We start from the raw sequence: 17,094 nt of genomic DNA on the forward strand, positions 1-17,094 counted from the left end.
GTGAAAGCCTTCGACAATATTTTAAAACTAATCCCCATCTTATTTAATTAGGATGTACTTATCTTATCTAATATTGTTAATTCAACACCTTGATATAACCATATTACAAAAAAGAACCAGAGGGGGGGGGGGAGAGAGAGAGAGAGAGAGAGAGAGAGAGAGAGAGTCCGCGCATGCGCCCAACGACTCGTTCCGCTCGTCGGGGTGGGCGCCTGCGCGCCATTCGCGCCGGAGCAGGGCAGGCGGCTCCACTGGGTGGGCGTGGCCTGCGAGGTTCGGCGGGGCAAGCGCGCATGCTCGGTCGTGGGCTTCCCGCCCCCTCCTCAAGGGGACAACCGCGGAGTCGCACATGCGCTCTGGGTCGCCCCGGTGCCTGACGGAGGCTCCGGAGCCAGCGATGGGATTCCGCCCTGTGTGAGTGAGCGGCCGTTGAGTGCGGGGAGAGGCCGAGGCCTCGACCCGGGGCCTTGCGTGATGGGTGTGTGTGTGGGGGGGGGGGGCTTGTTCTGCGGTGGGTCGCTGTTTGGGGCCTTCGCCGAGTTCAGACTCGGGGGTTTGAACTGCCAAGCTGCTTTTCCTCTCCCCCTTTTTCCAGCCGTGAGGGGTTTTTTTTGCCTCGGGGTGGGTGTGTGGGTGGTTGGGGCCTGCTTCTGAGGGAGCCATAGAAGAAAAGGGACAGCGTATTGTCACCTAATGTGTTTAGGAAGTTCACACTGGGGTGGGAAAGAGGGGGGGGGGAAGCACGTGGTGTAATGGCAGCGTTTTCATTTCTGAGAGGGGGGGGGAAGTTTGTATTAGTTTGTTGCTACAGAAACCAGCAGCAATTTTTAAAAGTTCATACTTTAAAAAAAAAAATTTAATGGGACCATTTAAAAGCTACCCTTTGGTTTGTGTGTGTGTTAAGTGCCGTCAAGTCGCTTCCGACTCATGGCGACCCTATGAATGAAAGTCCTCCAAAATGTCCTATCTTTGACAGCCTTGCTCAGATCTTGCAAATTGAAGGCAAATTAAACCCTTTGGTTTAATCCCTCGTATATATTTTGTAATATGGTTACATCAAGTTGTTGAATTAACAATATTCGATAAGATAAGTACATATTAATTAAATAAGTACATGCTAATTAAATAAGATGGGGATTAGTTTTAAAATATTGTCGAAGGCTTTCACCGGTCAGAGTTCATTGGTTCTTGTGGGTTATCCGGGCTGTGTGACCGCGGTCTTGGTAACACAGAGAGACTCTGAAGATGCCTGCCACAGCTGCTGGCGAAACGTCAGGAAAGAAAATACCAAGACCACGGTCACACAGCCCGGATAACCTACAAGAACCAGGGATTAGTTTTGTTAGCAAAAGTATATATAATTTAAATTAAGATGGAAGAGAGTGAGGGGGAAGTCATTTTATGTTTTAACTGCTATAATTATTTTCTTTATATTACCTTATTAAATTTTAAGTAATTGATGTTTTCATATATGTTAATGAAATGAAGAAAACAATAAAAAATTATTTTTTAAAAAAAACTTATTTTTAAAAGAGCCAGCGTGGTGCAGTGGTTTGGAGCAGTGGAGTCCGATCTGGAGAACCCGGTTTGATTCCCCCACTCCTCCACATGAGCGGCGGACTCTGATCTGGTGAACTGGGTTGGTTTCCCCACTCCTCCACACGACGCCAGCTGGGTGACGCCAGCTAGTCACCCTTCTCTTAGAGCTCTCTCAGCCCCACCTACCTCCCAGGGTGTCTGTTGTGGGGAGGGGGAGGGAAGGTGATTGTAAGCCGGTTTGAGTCTCCCTTAAGTGGTAGAGAAAGTCGGCCTATAAAAACCAATTCTTTTAAATCTAAACAATTGCAAAATAACCCTTTGTGGACTTTAATTCATGTCATCAGAAGTTACCCACACACACATGCACACAAAAGAAGAAGAGTTGGTTTTTATATGCCAGTTTTCTCCGCCACTTTAGGAAGAATCAGGCTTACAATCGCCTTCCCCTCCCCACAATACAGACACCCTGTAAGGTAGGTGAGGCTGAGAGAGCTCTAAGAGAGCTGTGACTAGCCCGAGGTCACCCAGCTGGCTTCGTGAGTAGGAGTGGGGAAACCAACCCGGTTCACCAGATTAGTGTCCACTGCTCATGTTGAGGAGTGGGGGGAATCAAACCCAGTTCTCCAGATTAGAGCCCACTGTTCTTAACCACTACACCACGCTGGCTCGGTGTGTCCTTCCACTTTCCATATTTCTCTAGCAAAATTGTTGTACTTTTTAATTAATATTCGCATAAGTAATTATTAATGTATTATTAATAACTTGATTAATAGCAGGTATAAGATTGGTGAAGTAGTGCGCAGAGGTTTTGTTTGTGTTTTTTGAGTGTGTGTTTGTAGGGGGGCATTGTGCAGCTGTTTAAAAAGTCACCAGGGCTAGTGGGTCACCACCCTGTCAAATTACAGATGATGCACTGTATTTGTCTCTTGTGTTGCAGCTTATTGTTGCGTGTTGTTTCCACCAAAGCTATGTTGGCTACACCCAGTTTCTGGTGCTAAGGGTTAGATTTAGATGGGTGGAATATGTTAGAACTTAATCCAGTTAATAACTAGCCATCTGTGCTTGTGGTTATTCTTCTGCTTGTTAATTTATTTTTAGTGTTAACTGCTTATGAATTCTGGAGCCAGCATGGGCAAGATAGATACAGCAATAATATATGAACTGTGGAGGAGTGGGGAAATCCACTTAGATGGATGAGAACAAGTTGTACAACTTGTACATCCCTATGTATTGTGAGATGGTACACAAACACACAAAACAGTCAGAAGTAAGACACTGTTGTGTATTGGTTAGAGAGTCATATCTAGTTTAAAATCTCTATTCAACCTTGGTGGTCTTGGGCTGGTCACTCTCAGCCTAATCTACCTCACAGGATTGTTGTAAGGCTAAAATAGGAGGACAGAAGTAAGATTCTTTGCCCTGAGCTCTGAGGAGAGGTCAGGATTTTCAAAAGTCATAACTGCTGTTATATTTTGGAGGTCAAAATCCAAGCTTTTAAGTGACCTCTGATGCTCAGGAACACATTTCATGGACTCTTGTGTTGTGGTCACTTCAGTGCTTGTATATTGCCGCCTCTTATCCTTGAGGCAACAGGCTCTCTTGGATCATCCTTTCCCCCTCTTCAGTTAGCAAAGTACTGTACAAGTCTTCCCTGTGGCAAAAGCAAATTGTTTGGTGTTTTCAGTCCTGATGTACTTTGAAGGGAAGCAGCTGAAAAGTAAGGGGCGATTGGAAACATCAGAAAGAGCCAAACCCAGCAAAAACAAAAGTGGTGTTCTGCCATGGGCATAGTGGAGGCCCTCTCTGGGTGAGGAATTTGGGGAGGAGTTCATGTTTCTAGAGAAATCTGTCTTGTGCTTTAAGCGCCATTGCCACAGGCCCTTATGAATATCTTCTCAGAGTGCTCAGTGGAGAGCTATAGCACATGATGGATCCTGGATTGTTTTATTTGTTGCAGGTCACAGGTGAGCAATTGAGTGGTTTCTGTTTCATGTTTTGTCCCCCCACGTGTTGGTCATTGGGGGTTACCGCACGTTGTATTCCCAGCGATGTATTAAGAGTTTGAAACATCGCTGGGAATACAAGTGCGGGGTAACCCCCATTACTAAATTAACTGATATATTTTAAGCCACCCGGTAAAAAAATCTACAACTCGCTGCAGCCAGGCCCTTACTGGATTGATAGCTGGTTCTGTGTCTGTTGTTGTAGTTATATGAAGAAAGAAGCTACGTATTTAATTTTTGTTCTTTACTTCAGGTTGCCTGGGATTGTTAAACATATCAAACATTCTGCGGTAATTGGCGGGGTGACTTTTAGAGGTAGTATTCTATGGATATAAAATTGTGTACCACTTCATGCAACATTTTACCTGCAAATGCTTATTTATTACTTAATGCAGGCAAGAGTAGTGGTCTGGCAAGCTGGGGTGGAAAATGCCGTCAAGTCGAAGCTGACTTAGAGCAACCCCTCGTGAGGTTTCAAGGCAAGAGACGGACAGAGGTGGCTTGCCATTGCCTGCCTCTGTGTAGCAACCCTGGGCTTCCTTTGTTGGTCTCCCATCCAAGTACTACCAGGGCCAACACTGTTTAGCTTCGAAGATCTGACCAGATCAGGCTAGTCTGGCCTATTCAGGTCAGGGCTGGCAAGCTACTGTCCCATAAGAAACAATACTCTAGTCAAATTGGGTGGGTCATGGGTCTATTTTAACAGCTCCAGGCTCCTCATTTTCTGTCCCAAGGTCTGCTTATGGTACAATTGTGTCAGTTACGGGTCTAGACAAAATATAGGCCTTGCTATCCTGATTTAGTGGGCTTATGTTCTCTCAATGGCACTTGCTTCTGCATCAACGTTCATGAAATTGTGCTTCACAGCTGTGTCACAGTTGTGGTCATATTAAATATTGGGTCATTTTCTTTCAGCTACACTACCATGCCTGGATCTCTTCCCGTGAATGCCGAAGCCTGTTGGCCAAAGGATGTGGGAATAGTTGCTTTGGAGATCTATTTTCCTTCCCAGTATGTCGACCAGGCAGAGCTGGAGAAATTTGATGGCGTGGATGCAGGGAAATACACCATTGGCCTGGGCCAGGCCAAGATGGGCTTCTGCTCTGATAGAGAGGATATCAATTCACTCTGCCTCACCGTGGTGCAGAAGCTTATGGAGAAAAATAATCTTTCATACAACTGCATCGGGAGACTTGAAGTTGGAACAGAGACGATCATCGACAAGTCCAAATCTGTAAAGACTGTCCTGATGCAGCTGTTTGAAGAATCGGGGAATACAGATGTAGAAGGCATAGACACAACCAACGCATGCTATGGAGGCACTGCTGCACTCTTTAATGCTGTTAACTGGGTGGAATCCAGTTCTTGGGATGGTAAGTTCAGTAACTGCACAAGCAAGGAGACCCAGTGTATTGTAGTGGTTAAGAGCGGTGGTTTGGAGCAGTGGACTGTGATCTGGAGAGCCGGGTTTGATTCCCCACACCTCCACATGAGTGGTGGAGGCTGATCTGGAGAACTGGATTTGTTTCCCCACTCCAGCACATGAAGCCAGCTGGGTGACCTTGGGCTAGTCACACTGTCTGAGCCCCACCTACCTCACAGGGTATCTGTTGTGGGGAGTGGAAGGTAAGGTGATTGTAAGCTGGTTTGATTCTTCCTTAAGGGGTGGAGAAAGTCGGTATATAAAAACCAACTCTTCTTCAAGCTGTATCTTTGAGCTTGCTGAAGTAAATAGCAAGCTTTATCAGTCACCTCAAGTACACTTCTAAGGGTAGGCAACTGTTGGGCATAGGGGGTCCCAAGGGGCTTCTGTTTTGAACCTCACCCAAGACCCAGGCAGGGAGCATCTAAAAAACCAGTGCACTCTCGCGTTAAGAATCAGTGGGGGCTTTGGCACAGTTCTTCCTTAATGTGTCACGACCATTGAGGTCCAAGTTACCTTGGGAGTAACGGCAATTAGACTCAGTGGGATTTGCTTCATGTGTAGGATTGGGCTGTAAAAAAACCTGTGGACTTCAGTGAGGCTTGGAAGCAATTTAAGAAGAAGAATTGGTTTTTTATATGCCGACTTTTTCTCCCCCTTAAGGGAGAATCAAACTGGCTTACAATCACCTTCCCCTCCCCACAACAGACACCCTGTGGGGTAGGTGGGGCTGAGAGAGCTCTAACAGAGCTGTAACTTGCCTAAGGTTACCTAGCTGGCTTTGTGTGTAGAAGTGGGGAAACAAATCTAGTTCACCAGATTAGCCTCTGCCACTCATGTGGAGGACTGGGGAATCAAACACGGTTCTCCAGATCAGACTACACCGCTCCAAACCACCACTCTTAACCACTACATGCTGGTGCTCTGCCATTGCATACAATGGGAAGACTTCACAAAGGTGAAGCTGTCTTGATTAGTGGGAGCATAGAAGCAAGAATGCCATGTACTTTGTACTTGACAATTTCATTATGGCATAAGCTTTCTAATATAAACAGTGACCTTGCATTATCGGGCTATGGTATGAGATTTTTGTAGGCATGCCACAGTGGGATGAAGTGGGCCGTTGCCTGGGAAAGAGAGCTCATATTGCAATAATCTTGTCAATCTCAGAACAAGCACAGCTCTCATTTGTAGTTCAGGACTGTAGCAATGGGAAAAGTTGGGTGTGTAAAAACTATGCACACCTTTTGGAAGACCCCATTTGATCTAGTGAGAAAAGCATTGGCCTTTGACAGGGAATCAGACCTCTGTTGTGTTAAGAGACTTCATTCAGCCCCCTTGGGACTCCCTCAGGTTGCTTCCATATAGAGATTTGTGTGAGTGGGAGAAGCATGCAAGGCATGTGGGGACTATCCTGGTCTTTATATTGGCTGCTGCTGAACCAGCAAGTTAGCGGGGTCAGGGCAAGTTGCAGAATCTCTATTGGTGATTCTAGCATTAAAACCCCAGGGCTGGTTAGTACTATTTTCTTTTGGGACATCCCCCTTCCCCCGTCAATACCTTCATGGCAAGTGCAGTAGATGCCCAGGAAAGCTGCATTCCAGAAACATCCTCAGAGGGGACTTGCTGTTGAATTCAGCAGACGTTAATTTCAAGTAAAGAATACTTGGCGTTCTAGCCCAAAATTGCCATTGCTGCAAATTCCAGGAGGGTGATACAGGCTTTTCATGGCCTTTGCGTTATTTTGCAGGGCGTTATGCGCTCGTCGTTGCTGGAGATATAGCTGTCTATGCGACTGGAAATGCGAGGCCAACTGGAGGAGCTGGTGCTGTCGCAATGCTTGTGGGTCCAAATGCACCTCTGATTTTTGAAAGAGGTTAGTTTCCTAACTAAATTGACTGAAGAATTACTACGACTGATGGAGCCGACTCTGACAGTATTCCAGCCCCACTTACTTGAGCAAATAATTGCTCCAACCTGAAAGCGAACTACTTATGCAAATGTTTTCACATCAGAGAAAACTAGTGCTAGATTTCTCCTCATCTGTCAAGAGGCCAACGCATAAGCAGCTTAACTGTTCAGTTATTTTTTTCCCCCACAGCTCACGCAGATAGATTTTGTAGATATTAATTTGTGCAAATGATGTAGCTATTGGTAATATTAAAAATAGCTCTCTGTCCTGTTGAGCCCCATGGCGCAAAGTGGTAAGCTGCAGTACTACAGGCCAAGCTCTGCTCACGACCTGAGTTCGATCCCAACAGAAGTTGGTTTCAGGTAGCCAGCTCAAGGTTGACTCATCCTTCCGAGGTCGGTAAAATGAGTACCCAGCTTGCTGGGGGTAAAGGGAAGATGACTGGGGAAGGCACTGGCAAACCACCCCATGAACAAAGTCTGCCTAGTAAATGTTGGGATGTGACATCACCCAATGGGTCAGGAATGACCCGGTGCTTGCACAGGGAACCTTTACCTTTTAACTGTTGAGCATTCATTCAGGGGACTCTGGTTTATGTTCAAAAGTGTAAATGCTCTCCCCTTCACCACTACCAATTATCACCTTTTACACTCCTTGGGTCATCCGGTTCCACAGGAAGCATGTTTAGATAGAAACAATTTTTCTTGAGTGCAATATCACATCTGACTTCTTTCTCTAGGATTGCGTGGCACACACATGCAGCATGCCTATGACTTCTACAAGCCTGATATGGTGTCTGAGTATCCTGTGGTTGATGGAAAACTGTCCATACAATGCTACCTCAGTGCACTGGATCGCTGCTATGCTGTCTATCGTAAGAAAATCCGGGCTCAGTGGCAGAAAGGTATGTGTCATTAACAAATACTGTTGCAGAATCCAGGGCTCCTATGCTATCTATCTTTTGGACCCTGTCTCTTTTCATAGCATCCAGAAATCGGTGACCGATTTAAAGCATTTTCTAGCCGTGATTGATATGTCAGGATTCTTCTGTTGATTTAGGAATACAGTTATTTTGCATCTAAATTCTGTTCACAAGCATATGCCATAGCTGTACAAATAAAGTTGACAAATACCAGAAATTTAATAACTCATGAATCCATCTCTGTTCACATGCATGGTGTGTATAATGTTTGCACTATTAAGGCATGGGTGTCAGCCTTGGGAATTACATCAGGCCTTTTAGAGGCCTTTGCTGGGACCTGCAGCACCTATTCGAACACTGTCAGGGTTATGAAATGAATGCCTTTGGGGTAAGAGGATTACTTGCTTTGGGATGCAGTAGCAACCACAGGCCGTCAACCTGTCGTCCTCCCTCCATTCCCTTTATGGTAATTTATGTTGCAGAAAGTACCACACAGTACAATGCATCATAACAATGATATGTTTACCTTTGCTATATGTTGACTTTGATACTCCTACCAATTTGAGTTTCACACCTCTGCTCTTCCTGTGGACTCTGTGCTGTAATAATGTGGAAATTCTGCCTGTACAAGTTAGGCTGCAGAACATTCTAAAATTTCAGCTCAGGAGCTGGCATCTTCTCTCCCACCCCCAACCTGTGACTGACTGCACATGCAGTCCTGTGACCTGTCCTGTGAGCTAAACATGGTCTAGAACATAGAAATGTGAGTATGCATGTGAAGGAGCAGCACTCTTTACATTAGGACTTTGCAATAGGCTTTTTTTTTTTAAGCTGGTAGGATTTAAAGAATTGAGAATAGGGTGGAAGAAAATGTATAATTACCTATTATCTTTTTTCCCCCTTTTCCAGAGGGAATTGACAAAGAGTTCAACTTGAATGATTTTGGCTTCATAGTCTTTCACTCTCCATACTGCAAGCTTGTACAGAAATCAGTAGCTCGCCTGTTGCTGAATGACTTCCTTAGTGATCAGACACCAGTGAAAGAAAATGGCATCTACAGTAGCCTGGAAGCTTTTAGGTAAACTGTTCAAGCTGCCTTACAAGCAGTCCTGGAAATGGTATCTGGGAGTATTACTGAACTCTGATCTAACCGTAGTAAATAGCCTGGTGCCTTGCTAATGTGTGTAGCAGAAATCTAATAATAATATTTGTAATCGCGGATTATAGGTATTCTGTTACTTTATTAAAGGATATTTGATTTGTTTAGACTATACTGGTTTCAAAGAGTAGATTTAATTTTTCCTTTTATCTTTGTTCATCAGCCTTTTCTGGTTTAGTTTGGTTTCTGTGTTAGTTGAAAGGTTTCTTTCCCCTTTTTTTCTCCATACTGACTTGTATGTCACTTGGTCTTATATAGCTCTTCTGTTTTTTAATTGTACTAACCCAATAATGGAATGCGGTGCTGTTTGATATGATTCCCCTTGTGCAAGAAGATTCTCAAAAGCTGAAATGGAAGAAATACAAAGTTGTTTAAGGGGATTTCTTACATTCTCTCTCTCTCCCCCCCCCCCCAATAAGTACATATTTCACTAGGCTGCTTAACTATGTGAAATGGCTAGCAAATGCAATGGGAGGAGAGAGCTTGGTTGGTATATAAAGGTTGCCTAGGGAAAATGCAAGCTAGATTGTCCAGAGGCTACAGATAAGGTTAGGAATATAGGGAAGAGGTGGAAAAATTAAAAACAGGAAGCTAACTGAAGGTTAATGGGGGAATCTCGAAATGTATGACTTTTCAGATTCAAGGTGTGTATTCTTTTTTAGCAGACAGTGCTCTAAATCATTACTGAATGGGCTTGATTGAAAGGAGAAGCTAACATGTCTCACTGGGTAGCTTCAGAAGAACCAGTTAAAATATCTAACAGTGTTGGGAACTTCCGGTGCTGAGCTGGGCTGAGTGCTACGTCTTCCCAGGGGCTCCTGGGGAGTATCCAAGTTTGCGTGTAATTTGGGGTGTTTTATCGCACCCCACTCCAGCCCTTGCAAGTGGGCTGAGAGGCAGGAATTCCCTGCAGCCATATATGCGGTTTGACCTCCTGAATACTCCGAGGGAGCTCTACCAAGTCCCCCGGAGTTTCAGACGTTTGGTCCCGTGGGCACGAAGGGATTGAAATCGCCAGCGCGCAACTTCGGCTTTAGACTCTACCCTCCAGCACCTTATAAACATCATAAGGACTACATTAAGATTAAAACCTCACCTCCGGGCGCCCAAGTGAGTAGATAAGAAACCTTCGTTTTTCACTGGCGTTATCGAATAACAGGGGGTTGAAGAAAACATTCCTGGTAACCCTCTTTCTCCCTTAATTGAACTGGATGATTTTGCTGTATGAGATCCATCAGACAAAGCAGCAGGAGCCTTATCAATCTGATCAACTTAAACTAAAACAACGAGCTTGAATGATTGACGTAAGATCTGCCAATCCGACGTGTTCTTAAAGGAAGGGGAGGGAGAAATCTCTGAGAATTTGCATGAGGTAAAAAAGATCCTCCAGTCACGTTTTGCAACAAAGAGGACTCTTTGACCGGAAGACTTTGTGCTTTACCTCTCCACTGCTCTACAAAATCAACAGGAAGAAGGTCGTAAGACCGGAAATTCGTCTTACTCGTGTTACACCAAAACCATTCCTGAAGGTAATAACCATAGAGAAGAGACGATAGAAGGTCCACGATGAGGCAACCCCTGGAATACTTCCTGGCTCAGCCGATCTAGAGCGTCTGGTAAAACTCGTTGGTATTTTCAATTAAAAAAAAAAGTTTTCTTTAAGTTTAAATACTTATTTTTGCAACCCGAAAAAGATATTAAGTTGGTCAATGAAGCATTCTCTATCAACTACATGCAATGGACTCCTGCCAGATGACCATCAAATATAATTAAGTTATATATTCTGGAACCTCTCCCTGATCTGGCTAAATATATAGCCCTGCTCTTATGAAATCAAAGGGAATTTTACAGAATTCAACCATGGAAAAAAAAGTACAGGACATGCTTGCTAAACATTCTGAGGCGACAATTAAACAATTAAAACAGATTTCAACACAGATGGCTCAATTGATTTCAATGATGATGACTCTTGACCAATCATCACAGGTATGTAATCAGAAGTTGAATCTGGTTACAGAAGACATAAAAGTCTTGAAAATTCAAACGATGACTACAAATACAGACATACAAGCAATGGACTCTTCTGCCCAAAAAGTTATGGAAGAACACAAGGATATAAAGAAGAAGACAGAAGTTCAAGAAAGTAACCAGCCGGCGACAAAGAGATCAGACATACAAGAAATGGACTTTTCATCTAAAAAAGTCATGGAAGGACGTGTGGATATAAGGAAGAAGAGAGCAGGTCAAGAAACACAGATTGAAGCCACGATGAAGATGAAGCCCAGAAAGAATCATTTTTGGATACGCACCTTGCCTGAAGAAATGAGAGAGAACAAAGAAATCCTGTTCCCATACCTGACTGGCTTATTTCAGTTACAGAAGGAAGTATTAGACCATGGTTAAAGGACTGACTTAAATATGATTGCTGGATTGGAAGGCTTTGACAGTGTGGACGGGTGGCATGGCTATTAATGAAGTAGTGGAATTAAGATTAAGACATCACTTTTGGATTATATAAATAAGCCCTCCTAATATAGATTATTGATTGATATAAAGGTATACTGGAATGGGTGGACTTTTGATATGGATCTGGGATATGATTTACACTGAAATAAGATTGATTAAACAGGAAATATCCCCAAAATACTGGAGAGAATGTTGTTTAGTATGATTAAATTTATGTTATAATGGCTGCAATTTGATGCAGCCAAATGGAAAGGGACAAAGGTTTCAGAATAAAGGGATTAAATCATTCTAATGTTAGAACTGGTGGAGTTGGAGGAACTAGGGAAAAGGGGAGAATTGAAGGAATCATTGTGATAATATACAAGATCTGGGAATAATGGAAGGTTACTTTTTATTCTGATCCAGAATGTAAAATTTTATAAAACATGAAACTTTAGAATGAAATTAATGCTAGGATCAGAACATGTTAACGAAGGATAATAATACTTTATTAAGAGGTAGATGGAGGTGAGGGGGAAGTTGTTATATTTTTATGTTTATGGTAATTAAGACAACAATCAATATAATTGTGATTGTGATACTATTTTTACACTGTTGTCAAAATTATGGAGAATTTATAGTTTTAAAAAATCAATAAAATTTATTTTAAAAAAAAAATATATCTAACAGTGTTGACAGTGTAGATGCTCGCTTTCAAAAGCTGGTTTTCCTTTAGTTTCCATAACCTCCCTCTCATCTAGAATTTTCTCAAGTTATCTTACCGCCTAACACTTCCGAAACTTTCATATTTCTCCTCAGGAATGTAAAACTGGAAGGCACGTACTTCGACCGGGATGTGGAGAAAGCTTTCATGAAGGCAAGCACTGAGATTTTCAACCAAAAAACCAAAGCTTCCTTACTTGTATCCAATCAGAATGGGAATATGTACACGCCTTCAGTCTATGGTTGCCTTGCTTCTCTTCTAGCTCAGTAAGTATGAACTTAGGCTGTTAAGGTATCTGTGGCTGACTTCAGCTTTTAGGATCTTAGAGGCTGGATTTAATTTTGGGCCATAGCCACACAACCTGCTTATATAAGAGCAGTGAAGTGAAGTGCCATTAAGCATGTACAGAGTGGTTTCCCTGCCCAACTGAATAACCAATATTTGCATGCATACATCAGAGGGAAGGAATTCCGAGAGAGAGGGAATCATTCCTAGACTGGCTTTTGTAGTCCCATGACTCAGAAAATAAGCAGCATCCAAAGACTGCACACAGCACCATAGAAAGTGAATGATTGTGTGTTCTAACCTACCCTGTAGATTAATAAGTTACAAAGCGGGGACATGAAGATGAGTTAAACACAGTATGACTATTTCTAACAGCACAGATGCTGGCTGCTTATACCAGATAGATGAGGAGTATTTTGCTATGGGGATAGCAACAACCATGGTTCCTATCTTAACAATGTGTTATATCTGACAGAGGGGTAGAAATCTTTATATGTTAACAAAATGATATTCAACTTATATTCCTTTCCCTTTCCCCTTTTTTCCCTGTATATCTATTTAATAATGAAAAATAAAAAATAAAAAAAATGAATAAAACCATGGTTCCTATCTTGCATCGTCCATAATTTTATGTCCTTGCACTGGGGCATCCAGAATATGTCGGCTGCTCATAAGTGTTGCAGTTTCTTCAATTTCTAAGAAGGTGAAGAAGAGTTGGTTTTTTATACCCTGCTTATCTCTACCATAAGGAGTCTCAAAGCAGCTTACAATCACCTTCTCTCTCCCCCCCCCCCCCCACAACAGGCACTTTGTGAGGTAGGTGGGGCTGAGAGAGTTTTGAGAGAACTGACTAGCCCAAGGTCACCCAGCTGGCTTCATGCAGAGGCGTGGGGAATCAAACCGGGTTCTCCAAATTACAGTCTGCCGCTCATGCGGAGGAGCAGGGAATCAAACCCAGTTCTTGAGATTAGAGTCCGCCACACCACATTTAGGTGGTGGTCTGGTGGAACCAGAAAAATCTGCTCATTAGCAATTTCAACCTGAACAGTCTCTAGGTAAAATCTTTAAGACAACTACATAGTCCTTTATGGCTCTGTACTCTGCAACTGAAAGAGTACAGGATGTTCTCTGAAGAGCCTGCAGGCATGTGGGATAGGAAAAGCTCATTACCAAGAGCAACTGGTATAAAGCGTGCACAAGCAAGGAGAGCAGGGGGAGCATTCTGTGTGTTGTGGACTCTGGCTAGAGAGAGCTAGTTAAACTTTGCAAATCCAGGAAGCAAGGTCATGAAGTGTGGGTTCTCCCTAATCTACTGGGTGTTAACATTTTGTCCCTCTGTGCAGGTACTCTCCTCAGCAACTGGCAGGGCAGAGGATCGGTGTCTTCTCTTACGGCTCTGGGTTTGCTGCTACCCTGTATTCTATCAAAGTTACCCAAGATGCAACCCCTGGTGAGTTATGAAGGTTTCAAATGTACAGCTGCAGCACCTGACAGTTGCATCATTGTTATATAGCCAGAGTGGCTTGACTGGCTTGCGGGCCAGATAAGAGCTCTCAAGGGGCCGGATCCAGCCCGCAAGCCGTATGACACCCCTGGTTTAGACCTTATAACCTACAGAGGTGGACATGAAAGAGTGTGTGTATGTATGATGCCTGGTGAACTGGGAAGCCAGGGAGTAGTGGAAGAAAATTTCTAGTGGTCACACTGTAGGGCTTTAATGTCTTCCAGCTCCTTACCCCTCCTGATGACAAAAGCAGAATAAACTACTGCTTTGTATTGCAGGTTCTTCATTGGATAAAATAACTGCAAGCCTGTCTGATCTGGAAACAAGGCTTGATTCAAGGAAGTGTATCTCCCCAGAAGTGTTTGCCGAAAACATGATGCTCCGGCAGGAGACTCATCACTTAGGTGAGTGGGAAAGGCAAGGAGCAATCTGTGCTGTGGGATTAAGTTCAGCAAGCACGTAGCAGAAGTTCAGAGACAACATTAAGCAGAAGTGGGTGATAAAGGGGAGCCTGGCTTATTTCCCTTTTAAAAAATGAGGGTAGCTAGCTTATAAGCTCTGTTTTAGGAAAGATGAAACCCATCTAGGTCGCTGTAGCACTGGGAGAAGTTAAATCTGGGTCCAGTGAGAAGAGCAGCCTTATCTGGTGCCGGATAAGCACATGAGAAAGACCTTGCTGGATCAGACCATCAAATCCAGCAGTCTGTTCACATAGGGGTCAACCAGGTGCCTCTAGGAAGCCCACAAACAAGACAACTGCAGCAGCATTGTCCTGCCTGTGTTCCAAAGCACCTAATATAATAGGCATGCTCCTCTGATCTTGGAGAGAAGACTTGGGTAAACAGGCAGGGGTTTTTACAGTCCTCTTTAACTGTTGAGGACTACAGCGGAAATGATTTTACTTAAGCATCTGTGAACATGTGCCAGTGCTGGAATGGGAAGCATAACTGCATTCTGCTTTCTGTATCCATGCTCCCAGTATAATATGCCAAGAGAGAAGTTTCTCCTTCATAGGCAGGGTTTTATCAGGTGCCCATGAGGCAGATAGTGAAACTTTCTTCATTCATGCTCCTCTTCCAGAGTAAGAATGACTCGTTCAGTCTTCCCGTTTTTGTTCCCATATCACGCATGAGACCAGTTCCTCTCTGCTACCTTTAAGAGCAAGCAGAAAGGAGCTGGGAGCTTTTAAATAATTCTGACTCAGGCCCAGAGGACTACAGGAAACATCTACAGCTGTGCTAACACCAAGGATAGACTGTTTCAAGATTTTTGTGTGTCTCGTTTTTTTAATAGCCAATTATATTCCGCAATGTTCGGTGGATGATCTCTCTGAGGGAACCTGGTACTTGGTGCAAGTGGATGAAAAACACAGAAGGACGTACGCTTGTCGTCCCCTGCTGGGAGATGGGCCATTGGAAGCAGGAGTTGAAGTTGTTCATCTGGGCCTTGGTCATGAGGTGAGTTTAATCTCTTTTTTTTTTTTTTACTTCCAAGGTCAGGTGTATATGTAACAGAGCTCACAACAGAGATCAGGAGCAGATTTGCTATCTTCTTCTCCTTCCCTCAGCTACAATTCATGACTGCGTCATCACTGACTTCGACCATAGTGATGGCTTACTGGTTTGAAAATAGAGAGGATAGCCAGATAACGCAACCAAGCTAGCGCAGTTTAATACAGTAAAAGCCTTATTTGCCACCTTTATCCAGAAGGGCCAGAGGACCAGCTCCTCCCCTTCAGCTGCCATAATCCCCCTGTGACTTTGGGCATGTGCCCTCTGCCTCTCCAGCCATGCAGCTTGTCGCCTCTGGACTCAGGACAGCTGGTGCTGCTGGCTGATGTCCTCCTCTGATGTCTTCTTGCTCCTCAGCCTGCCTCGAGTGGTTGGGAACCAGCTTTGCTGGATGACTCCTAAGCAGCCTGCTGCCTAGGATGACTTTGTGGCTCAGGTGGAAGTAGGGTTGCCAGGGCCCACCTTGCCACCAGTGGGAGGTTTTGGGGGTGGAGCCTGAGTAGGGTGGTGTTTGGAGAGGGGCTTCAGTGCCATAGAGTCCAACTGCCAAAGCGGCCATTTTCTCCAGGTGAACTGATCTCTATCAGCTGGAGATTGTGATAGCAAGAGATCTCCAGCTACTACCTGGAGGTTGGCAGCCCTAGGGGGAAGGTTCTCTCTTGGCGAGGGGCCGTCACCATTTCATTCCCAAAGAAGTGGGGTTGGGGTTGCTATGGCTTCATCTGGAGGGGTGGTGTGGGGCAGAGTAATAAGCCTGAATATCTGGTTGGTTTGATTAACTGGCAACCCCCATTCACCATGAATGTTGGATAACGAAAGCTTTTACTATAATTATAATGTTACACTGGGCCCAAGAAGGCCAGGGTTCAAATCCTCACTCTTGATCCAGTTAGTGTGTCTCAGGGCACTTTCACACATGCCAAATAATGCACTTTCAATCCACTTTCAATGCACTTTGAAGATGGATTTTTCTGTGTGAAATGGCAAAATCCATTTACAAATGATCGTTAAAGTGCCTAATCTAAATAACAGGATAGCAGTGAGCAAAAAATGGAAGGCGACTGTGTATGCTGCCCATCTCATGAAATCACACCGCTATCTCAACAAGATCCACACGTCTATATAATCTGTGTCTCAACACTGAACATTCCCTGATGATTGGAACCGCCTCCGTTGTTACCCAGTATAGATTCCAAAGCGCACACACCCCGGTTGCCTACTTGTTTGAGAAAACCCTAAGTAAATTAACTGGTTGTTCTGCTGTAGTCATGTGTTCTAATCTGTGCCTTCTTTTTTAAATTCCCCCTTCAGCATATCCCTAGCCCTGCCAAGAAGGTGCCAAGGATTCCTGGAAAAACAGACTCTGAAGCAGTTGCTGTTTCTCTTTCCAATGGGGAGCACTAAGATACCTCTGTGAGGTGGGAGTTGGAAAAAGATTAAGGAGGGGTGGGGGACGTACAAGGGATTAACTGTTGTTACTCATATTCTGCTGTACAGTACTGCTTAGTTGGAGCATGAAAAAATTAATCTTGAGGCTCTGTCCTTTGATGCGGTTTGCTGACACATACTGTTTCATAACACTAAGAAATTAGCGAAGTTTTTAGACCAGAAATTATCGAAGGCTGTTTCTGAGGAGGATTGGTTTTAAGAATATGGGTCAGGAATAG

The 17,094-nt window shown here is 43.9% G+C and overlaps 1 protein-coding gene across 1 annotated transcript; it reads left to right on the top strand.

The window, feature by feature from the left end:
* The first annotated feature begins 338 nt into the window (after positions 1 to 338).
* HMGCS1 (3-hydroxy-3-methylglutaryl-CoA synthase 1) lies at positions 339 to 17,053 on the top strand. Its single transcript, XM_056848025.1, has 10 exons — positions 339 to 414; positions 4,458 to 4,915; positions 6,716 to 6,841; positions 7,617 to 7,781; positions 8,709 to 8,877; positions 12,223 to 12,393; positions 13,756 to 13,862; positions 14,195 to 14,320; positions 15,210 to 15,373; positions 16,739 to 17,053. The coding sequence occupies exons 1-10, from the start codon at positions 350 to 352 to the stop codon at positions 16,829 to 16,831; spliced, it is 1,644 nt and encodes a 547-aa protein (XP_056704003.1). The 5' UTR covers positions 339 to 349; the 3' UTR covers positions 16,832 to 17,053.
* The last annotated feature ends 41 nt before the right edge of the window (positions 17,054 to 17,094 follow it).

This window comes from Euleptes europaea, chromosome 4, assembly GCF_029931775.1.
Source record: "Euleptes europaea isolate rEulEur1 chromosome 4, rEulEur1.hap1, whole genome shotgun sequence".
NCBI classification, from domain to species: Eukaryota; Metazoa; Chordata; class Lepidosauria; order Squamata; family Sphaerodactylidae; genus Euleptes; species Euleptes europaea.